We start from the raw sequence: 10,298 nt of genomic DNA, 5'->3' as shown, positions 1-10,298 counted from the left end.
AATCAGCTGCTGCTGGCTGTAGGGGACTAGCGGAGGGTGTGTGTGTGTCTCTCTCTCTCCCTCTGTTTCACACAAGAGGAGTCAGATGTAGCTTCTCTCGGTTTTTTGGGGGAGCTACGGAGAGAGGTGGGCAGGGAGTGAGCCGTTCATCGGGGTTACCGTCTTTGGAGGGAGCAGCACTTGCTCTCACGCAGACAGAGGGAGAGAGGTGTGGGGAAGGATATTTTTTTTTCTTTGCCGGATGAAAATGTTGAGTCCTGCAAACGGAGACCAGCTTCACCTAGTGAACTATGTGGAGGATTATCTGGACTCCATCGAGTCTATGCCCTTCGATCTGCAGAGAAATGTCTCCTTGATGAGGGAAATTGACGCCAAATATCAAGGTAAGTGCTTTCTATATATGCGTGTGTGTGTCCGTGCGTGTGGTACGGGGCTCGGGGGGGGAGGGTGCCTTTCCCTTTCTTCTCTTCAGAGCTGAGCCTCGGCTCCGTTTGCCCCTCTGCACCCCGCAGGGATGGTAGTTTTATTTTTGGGAGGTGAGAGGAGGGAGAAAGCCGGGAGGAGAGATCCGAGGAGAGAGAGGGGCTGATCTGCAGCGTTAGCTCTTGTCATGGGGCGGAACAAAAGGTCTCCAGCTTCTCTTATTAAGCAAGGACTCTGCTTTTCTGTGTAAATTGCTGGCCAAGAAGGCGGGGGCAGGGAAGTGGGGTGTGCGGTGCACAAAGGGGGGCCGTCCCCGGCCGCGGGGCTGAGGTGGAGGGGTTTGGGGGTACAGAAGAAAGTGCTGGGTGGACAGAGAGGGAGAGATTACAGCACAACATTTAGGAATGTACAGTATTCATTATGGCTGTAGTAGGGGAGAGAGGCAGCTAGTGAGGGAGGGAGGGAGGGAGAGAGGGAGGGAGGGAGAGAGGGAGGGAAGGATGAAAGAAGGGAGGGAGGGAGGACAGAAGGAAGGAAGGAGAGAAGGAAGGAAGGAAGCAAGCAAGCAAGCAAGCAAGCAAGCTAAGCTGTTTCAGTTCTAAACAAGCAATGACTTTAATGACAGGGCTTATAAAAACAATATTATGTTAAATTATTTAGTATGTTTTATGTAATAAAAAGGAAAAAGGAAGATGAAATAGAGCATTCAGGAAATTCCTCTTAGTTTATTTTTGTTTCTGTAGTGGTTCATTTTACTCATCAGTGTTTTTTCTTCATTGCAAGCCCCCCTTCTCTCTTGATTGAAAACAGACTCTCTAATAAACATGGTTTAAGATCACAGTGATAACTTCAGTTCAAGAACATGAATAAAAAGCACCCTTGGAGGAAAGACCCCATCTGCTCACATATGATGTTAGGAAGGGAGCGCATAATGCAGAGTAGTGATTGCTACCAGGTGTAAGATTACTCAGGTCCTCCATGTATGGTTTCTAATCTATATGGCCACTTAAAAAAAAAGAGGGATTCAAGTATCTTATAAAACAGGTCCTATGTTTTACATTTGACCTCTTCCTGAACATCAACCTTATTAAAAACAAATAAAAAAATGTCCTGAATGGAAGCTGTAGTTTGATCTGGAGCTTATGGAGGCTGACAGCAAACCTGCCATTGCTTTTAGTGGGGCAGGAGCTGGCCTCTGCTTCATTCAAAAAGAGACCCTTATCAAGCTGCCTTGCAACGATCACTCCACAAGTGGTTTCTATTTAATTTTATTCTAATCGCCTTACAGAAATACATTTTTCACCAAATTGAAAGCTTGTCTTCCTTGAAGCCCTGGAAAGGATTAGATAGCATTACATCAGACATTTCAAACAGTAAATTGTGAACTTGGAAGAAGCACTTCAAAGCATGGTTATGTGAAGCTTCAAGTGCCCAGGCAGAACAGCAGAGGTGAAACAATCACAATCTCTGCAGTGGAAAGCAGTGACTCAGTGAGTATAAGCCACAAATCCCATTATTTTAATCTAACATGTATATTATCACGGGGTTTAAAATCCATGTCTGATATACTGTGCTAGATGCTGTAAGAATGTATAATACAGAGCCTAGACTCAAAGACAAAATGTGAGCAAGATAAAAGCAGGTTATGAGCAGAGATAGTAAGACTCTGCACACTTTTTGTAATAACTGCAGTAACTGGAGTTATGGAAGGCATGACTTTTTTAGCCAAAAGAGTTAAATAATTAAAAAAACCTAGTATAGAAACAAAAGAACATGTATAAAAGAAACATTTGTCTTGTAGAGTTTACTCATCTGAACTCACAGGAATAAATTAATTTGGAATAATTACTCTTCTCTCTGTTTAAAGCCTCTTCACTGGGTAGAAGTCAGGGATACGGGTTTGCACTGCCTTAATTATACTGGTACAAGCTGGCTAAGGACCTCTGCCTATTCATACAAAACAGGTGCCACTTTACCCACATGGGGATGTCCCTTTTGTCCCCAAACAAGGCATTAGTGAGCTAGTAGCAATGGCCACATTTCACTGCTTGCCAAGCCATTACCAGGAGGCAGAAATATATGCACTCAAGGAAAAGTTTGCTTTGGGGGTGGTCTGAAGTGAGAGGAAGAGGCAGCTTACCAGGCTTTGACAGAGCGCTTTTCATCAAAATGGTTTTTCAGAGAAAAATTATTCTGTGTTGGTTTTTTTTGTTTGTTTGTTTGTTTGTTTTACATTAAACACAAATATTTAATTTCCACTCACTGTGGGAATGATTTCTGCGTTTCCTCTGTACTCTGTGCTCTTTGCTTATCACTCTCCCTGGGCTGGGTTCCACAAGGGCTGTAGCTACCAGGGATTTTCATAGCATCCCGCTGCAGTTTGGGAGGGCAATGTCTCCAGCGGTTATGGCGGTGTCACGGCCCCCACGAGGGCTTGGGAGCTGTTGTGGGAATAAAGCTTTCGCAACATGGGGCGCCTTTTGTTTTGGTCATTTGAACGGCGTTCGCGATGCTGGGGGTGTGCATTCACAGCTGGTGAACGGTTGCATAACGCGCGAATGGCGCAAAACTCTGCTTTCTGGTCTTCCCGTTACAGGACGCCAGGGGAAATTCCAGTTGTCTGGAATTCCTGTAGCCGCGGCCTCCTTGGGGCGGGCAACTTCAGCTGAGCGTGCTGGTATGGGGAACGGTGGTGCAGCCCTCCTCCGAGCTGTAGTGGACAGCTGTCAAGCCGTTTCTTCTAGCTGCTGCACCGCTTGAGCAACGTCTTTTCCGACGCCGATGCGAAGCAGCCCTGTCTGTTTGCGAAAAGGCGCATCTCGCGTGGTGTCTTACATACTAAACGTGTGGGTGCCCGCGGACGCGCTCGGCAGGGCTTTGCGGAATTGGGGATCGTTGCAGCCAACTATTTCTCCTGCATCACACGGCGGTTTCAGGAGGTGGTGTGGTGCTGTAGTGTTAATGTCTATATGCAGTACTAGAATTGAAGTTTTCGTATATGCCTGACGTAAGTCATTAAGTCACTAATGATTTTGTGGTGTCAAGAGAGAGTGTATTCTTCGAGAAAGATGCCTACGTACCAGATTCAGATGGGTTAAACTGATGACATTAGTCACGTGCCAAAACTTAGAACACAGAACTTCTGCATTTCAGCCATTGAAAATAATTAACGCTGCGTTTTTAGTCTTCCCGAACGCTTAATGTTCTCTACATTTGGGGGTTTTTGGGTGGCGGTGGTAGGGGTGGGGTTTTTTGGGTGGGTGTTTTGGGGTGGTTTTTGTGTGGGTTTTTCGTGTGTGTGGTTTTGGTTTTTTGGCTGGTTTTTTTTTTAGTTACAAAAAGGGCATTTGCTTAAGATAGTTAACATTGAAATAGTAATTTTGGTCAGATAGGTTATATTGCAGTACCTGCTGACAGATCGTGCTTAACTGATGTGAGAAGCATAGGCTGCAGCTCTAAAAACTAAAGTAAAACTTGCATAAACTTTCCAAGTCTTCACAAGAAATTTGGAATGCATGTGTTCAAAAAAATCTACCCAGGCGAGACAAAACCTAAAGTACAGGATAACTATTAGTTGCATATGTAAATTGCTGTTACCACATTCTCTTATTTTAAAAAAAAAAAAAGTTTAACAGAAGTAAGTTCATACTTGTGAAATTCGGAGGCAGTTTTGGTAATGCCATTTGCATGTATAAGATCCTGGTTTCTCTTAGGTGAATTGAGGTTAGATTTTATATGTCAGTATATTTTGCTTCTCTTAAGGCAGAATGTTCTAACCTGTGAGAAAGGGAAAAATCAAAGAAGAAAGGAGATGCAGGAAAAACGTTCTGCATGTTTTTGAGGACTTAGTATGGAAATGCTGGGTGTCCTGTATGTTTGAGTTGGTTTGAGTGTCATAGTGAAATTCAAAAACACCTGCTTAAAAATAAGTTTCTAGAGCTATTCTTGAAACTTTAAACGCTTTTGTGCAGTGTCGTTCTTACACGCTGTTGGAACAATCCTTGAGGCGCAGTTTAAGATCTACCATATTTTCAATGTTAGCATTTTAAATCGGCAGCTCTAGCTGCTCCAATTGTTGCATATCATCTTTAATGTTATCTTCTAACTTTTTCGTCTCCTCCTTTGCAGTAGATATTTAAAGAAGATTATATTTCTGTGTTTTAAAAAGCAAGCAACAGGTTTTTTACAGAAAGTATAGGGAGGAAATCATCTAGACGTCTTGGATGTTGCAGTCCTAATTCTGTAGTTCTAGGGACTTAAGTGGCCTCACGTTTTCAGCAAAAAATAACTCAGCAGTATCGGACGAAACTTGCCATAGCTTAGGGCCTAGCCCCGTGTATTTGGAGCTCTTCTGCATCAGCTGTCAAGTGTGACAGTGATTATTAAGTAACTCGGCACCTGATTTCTACGCTGGTTTGTGCTTTCTTTCCGTCCCACTCTCTTTCTCCCGCTCTCAGTCATTCACTAAAAATATTAATGTTGTTATACAGAAAATTTCCAGGAAGACCATCTATTAATTTCCCCTGTAATTTTACAATTAATTTTGGAACTTTTGACTGTGTGTGTGTATTTGTTCAGTTAGTTAGCTAGTTCTTTTTAATGACTGGTAAGTTTAAAGGGAAGAATTGTCAGCCTGCATAAAATTATATTTAGTCCCTTTTTTTTTTTTTCTAAATCGGCATCTGCATTCTCTTCCTGCGGGACCGACTGGAACAAAAGTAATCCACTGGAGTCATGAGCCCCTTGTCAGACACCAGCTTCAGGGAATCTGTCTCTGATCAGCTTTGCGCGTTACCAAAAGGTGTTGCTGCGTGGAAGGAACGATACGGGAAGGCTTTGTTTCGCCATTCTCCTTGTCAAAAGTATTTATAGTTTTTATTTCTTCCTTGCAGAGATTCTGAAGGACCTGGATGATTACTATGAAAAATTTAAACGAGAGACAGATGCCGTGCAGAAGCGAAGGATGTTGCACTGCATACAGAGGGCCTTGATTCGGAGTCAGGAGCTGGGGGACGAGAAGATCCAAATCGTCAGTCAGATGGTGGAGCTCGTTGAGAACAGAACCAGGCAAGTGGACAGCCACGTGGAACTGTTTGAGACTTGTCAAGAGACTAACGATACCACTGGCAACAGCGGGAAAGCCAGCCAAGATAAGTCAAAGAATGAGACAATCGCGCAGGCCGAAAAGCCCAACAATAAGAGATCGAGGCGGCAAAGAAATAATGAGAATCGAGAAAATGCCTCAAATAATCACGATCATGATGACATCACCTCAGGAACTCCAAAGGAGAAGAAAGCAAAAACGTCCAAGAAGAAGAAACGATCCAAGGCTAAAGCAGAGAGGGAAGCTTCTCCCCCAGACCTTCCTATTGACCCAAACGAGCCGACGTACTGCTTGTGCAACCAGGTCTCCTATGGAGAAATGATAGGATGCGATAACGATGAGTGCCCCATTGAGTGGTTTCACTTTTCCTGCGTGGGACTCAATCATAAACCAAAGGGCAAATGGTACTGCCCCAAATGTAGAGGAGAAAACGAGAAAACTATGGACAAGGCATTGGAGAAGTCTAAAAAAGAAAGGGCCTACAACAGGTAGTTTGTAGACTTTTCGTAGTGAAGAAAAACAAAACCACCAAACCAGTGTATTTATTGTCAGTGTCACCTTTGTTGAGGTGAAAGGACTGTAAAATGTATATTTTTAAAGGAGGTTTAAAACTGAACCATTCCTGTTATAGGGACGGCAATAAGCAATTTTGTTTTTCATTTGGTAAACTGTAACAAGACTGTGGTCTGTGGACCAACGTATTCCAAAAGTGAAGTTATAAGAGTTTAAACTGAATATTCGGGTGGGTCTTAAAAGGTAAATTAATACTTCCCCCCTCCCCTCCCCCCCCAAGTGCTGGTAGCACTCTACCCATTAAAATTTTGATGACAAATATCTCTGAAATGTAATTTCGTTTTCTTTATTGAAGAATGTTATTCACCTTTTGAGCAAAATTGTTAAATAGTTTAGCCCTCTGGTTGTATCTGAATAAAGCTGCAATACATTACAAATGTAACTTCTCTCCATGACAAGCAGTGCAAGAGCAAACAAAAGGAGGGTAAAATTTGGTTCCTGCTACAAAGTGTCAGTATAACAGTTCAACAGCAAATGTTTAAATAGGCTTAGAGGATTATTTTTAAAAAAAAAAAAAGTTAATGGTTAAATTTTACACAACAAATATTTTATATGCTGGCCAAGTACCACAAGGGCCATTTTAAAATGATTGAATATGTTTTATATTTAACCAGGAAGTGGTTTAGTAAGGAGACTTAACATAAATGAAGCTTTATACTGTCACAGATAGTAGTGTAGCAATCCTTAATTTGTCTAAGTTGTATAAATGTACATTTTTAAGTGGAGTTGCACTTACTGTATTATACTTGGAAATGCAGCCAAATGCCATTGTGTAACCAATGTGCATTTCCTGCTCTATGTATGGAAATTGTACAGCTGTGATATTAAGAAATAAATGAAACAACTTTGACAGTTTGCTGCTTTAGCAATCATGTTTAATGATCATTCATGTAGCCTTAAAATAATTGTCTTCAACCTCAGCAGCTCCAGCAAGCTGCTGCTGGGAAGCCTGAAACTGTTGTAGTGGTAACCAAATTACAGTTCTGATAACGAACCTTCACAGAACTTAGGACCAGCAAGGTCGCAGGAGAGCCGAAATAGCACTCAACTTGCCATCCACCTCTACTCTTTCTGTGCTTGCGGTCACGCCCCGACCTGGCCGTTTATCTAAAAATCGATAGTATGGAGTTGGTCTTGTTCGGTTGTTTTCCTGCTTTTACACTACAGACATAAATTATTCCACGTTTGTTATCAGCAGAAAGATCTTTTGCATGACAGCATTTTCAAAGCATTATTGCAGCCGTTCCAGGGTAGGCGTTTTTATTCTTCGTGGCCACCTCATACAGAAGTATACTAGCGATGACCAAGGCGCGATGCGTTAGGTTAGGTGTCCAGATCCTCTGTCGCGTCGCTTTGCGGTGAAGCTTGCTCAGGCTGCGTCCTTCACCTGCGTGGCTGAGGGGCTGACGTGCTGGCTGAGCTGATTGCCTCTTCGCGTCCCCCGGGGGGCCTTCACTGCAAGCGAGAAGGGGACGGGACCAGCGGCAGGAAGGCCGCGGAAGCGAAGGTTGTGAACTCTGGTGGGTCAGACAGGAGTCTTGTAAGGATAGGGGAGGGTGGGGTTGGGTTTTTTTGGAACACCGTATTCTCTTAAAATTTATCATTGTGTTGTTCCGCGTCCTGGACGGTGAAGCCATACCACGGAGGTGATGCTGCTTTTTCCCGACGTATTCCAGCAGGTCTTTCTGCTGGAAGTAGGGGAGGCAAGGTTTGGGATCCGACTGAACACAGGACAGTTGAAGGGGCTAAGTGTTTTCTAAAGATGTACTGAAAAGCCACGAGATGCGCCGCATCACCTTGCATGGATGTTCCCTGCCAGACAGACGCGCTCGCAGCGACAAGCAGAAGTCCTGGTTCACTTCTAAATAGGTACACGAAGCGTGTGTGCACGCGCGTTCGTCTTTGCAGTCACTACAGGCGGCCAGGTTGCACCGAGCCACCTCTGCCCTGGGCAAACGGCCGGTTGAAACCACCTCTCCTGCTCCTGAGGTGGTTTAGGGTTGGTGTGTAATTCCTCTGCTCTCTTACCCTTCTCTTTTCCCCTTCTCTCTAAAGCCGCCTTGTTTTTCATTCTCCCTACGCGCTTGCCGATCTTTCCCGCTCCTCCCTCCCTCCGCTGGCTGCTGCCGTGGCTAATCCCGACGTTTCCGGTCTTCTCTGCCTCAGCCGCCCTGTTGTCCTCCCACCGGCCTACGCTGGGAACATCGATACTTAGCAGGATTGTACTCGTGAAACCCCGGTGAAACGTTATGTAGGAACTAGCGCAGGCGCAGTTTCAGACGGTAGCCCTTTTCATGAAATGCCTGCCTTGGTTCTGCGGGGCATTGTGAATGTGGAAAGCATGAAGAAAACAACAAAGGCGCAACGGAGTATGGTAAGAAAGTTCAACTAAAGGCGGATCGGTAGAGCGGTATTTCTACTGCCCTTAAACGAATATATTTCCAGCTACTGAAGGCTTGCTGTGGTCTCCCATATTTCAATCTTTCGCAAAAGACAGCTGCTGATCTGCGAGGCGGCTTGGAGTTGCATCCCTTTCCATGTTCTTCCAAGACTTGTGGCATCTTCCCAACTCACGCTGTTACAGGCTGCAACGTTGTCCTGCCGCTTGACCCCGAGGGTTGGCTGGACCGGCACGGTACCATTTGACAGGTCTAGTTTCAGTCGATGGGCGCAACTGATTACTTGCTTAGATTTGAGGGACTCTGCTGTGGCACTAAGCTCTTTGTTGATGGAAGTGAAGCCATCTCCTGTTACACTGACACGCTGCCGAGGGCCGCGAACTGTGCAAACTTTGTTCTGGCTTTGGTATCTTGTCTAAAACGCTGTCTTTACAAAATGTCTTCACAAATCCTCCTTTCTTAGTTGTTCAGCGTGCATTTAACGGTCATGAGAAACTGCCATCATCCTTTGAGCCAATTTTTGTTATTTCTGTGTGATAGACCAGCTAATTTGCAAGCACCCTACACTGCTCGGCAGGGTGACGGTGCTGTCATTCGGGCAGTTCATCTGCAGGTTTGAGAAAACACCTGAATCTCTCGGTGACCGTTTCCCTCCGCGGCTGCCAACAAAAGGCTTGAGTGAGAGGAAGGCTCTTCTAGGAACTGAGCTAAGGGTGTGACTCATTTCCCACAGGCTAGTGAGCGGCTACCAGGTACGGTGGCATTAATACGGTATATAAAAACCAGCAGGTGTTTGTTGAGGAGGAAGTCACAGCAGCAGGAGTCGCAAACTCCTTAAACTTCTCATTGAACACATCCAGGCAGCTGTGACCACTGCTGATCTGTGATAGGTGTCGCAGGTAAGTCCATATTGTGCCGCTGAACCCTTGAGCTGACGATAAAGTCCTTCCGACTCCTGAAAAGCGCCGTTTCAACACTCGAGGGAGCTGGCAGCAGCTGGGACCTTACACCTGAGTCGTCCCTGTCCTCGGACGGCGGATTTGTTCCGCGGCAGGGCAGCTGGCAGTGAAGAACTGGTGCTGAAGGCACGAGCCAGGAGGTAAAAGGCGGCAGCGAGGGAGCCCTTTGGGTGCTACGTCAGCTCCAATTGCAGAATGTTCCCAGCAGGACGGAGAGAGAGAACCGCCATGAGCCTGAAACAGCAGAGCAAAGCATCAGTTTCAACCGCTGTATCACCTGAAAGCATCCCAATTAAGCAGAACTGCTGTCTCCATTAAGCAGCAGCAACCCTGGCCGTGTGTATCATTAGGTTTAAATAGGTTTCTTACTAATTAAGCACAGTTGCTGATTAACTGTGTCCTAATTTCGTGGAGCGTGCAGAATAAATACAATTGAATCGGACTGCTTCACCGGTCTCATTTTTCGGTAGGGTATTTTTAGTTAATCTTTTAAATTGTAATAACAATGAAAGAGAGAGACAAAATATTGTAAACTGTTTCACAGAATATAATACCAAAAAAGTTATCTGTAATAGAAATGCTTCAAAACAAATCTGAATATCCTTGGAGTGCATTCTGCTGCTTTAGTTAGACTTATTATCATCCTCACGACCTATTTGTTCTAAGTACATAAAAAAAACCCAACCCTTGTGCTAGCCATAGCTCAAAAGAGCTAATAATTTCTGGCTTCTGAGTATCAAAAGTAGTGCAAGCATTCAATGTAATGTCAGAAAATAATCAAGCTAATAATGCGTCGCGCAGCTTCTTGCTTCCCCAGGTGTTACTGAAGTCCCAAATGTA

General features: G+C 44.5%; 1 protein-coding gene across 2 annotated transcripts; it reads left to right on the top strand.

Moving 5' to 3' along the window:
* ING1 (inhibitor of growth family, member 1) lies at window positions 1-6,939 on the top strand. Of its 2 annotated transcripts, none has more exons than XM_009322524.1 (2): window positions 1-383; window positions 5,316-6,939. In XM_009322524.1, exons 1-2 carry the CDS (start codon window positions 242-244, stop codon window positions 6,017-6,019), a joined length of 846 nt encoding a protein of 281 aa, XP_009320799.1. In that variant the 5' UTR covers window positions 1-241; the 3' UTR covers window positions 6,020-6,939. The 2 variants fall into 2 exon arrangements, with proteins under 2 accessions (XP_009320799.1, XP_009320800.1); XM_009322525.1 differs by lacking the exon at window positions 1-383 and adding an exon at window positions 5,156-5,224.
* The last annotated feature ends 3,359 nt before the right edge of the window (window positions 6,940-10,298 follow it).

This window comes from Pygoscelis adeliae, unplaced genomic scaffold (genome assembly GCF_000699105.1).
Source record: "Pygoscelis adeliae isolate BGI_AS28 unplaced genomic scaffold, ASM69910v1 Scaffold424, whole genome shotgun sequence".
NCBI lineage: Eukaryota > Metazoa > Chordata > Aves > Sphenisciformes > Spheniscidae > Pygoscelis > Pygoscelis adeliae.
The sequence above is the reverse complement of the archived record's forward strand: the minus strand, read 5'-3'. Positions and strand labels throughout refer to the sequence as shown.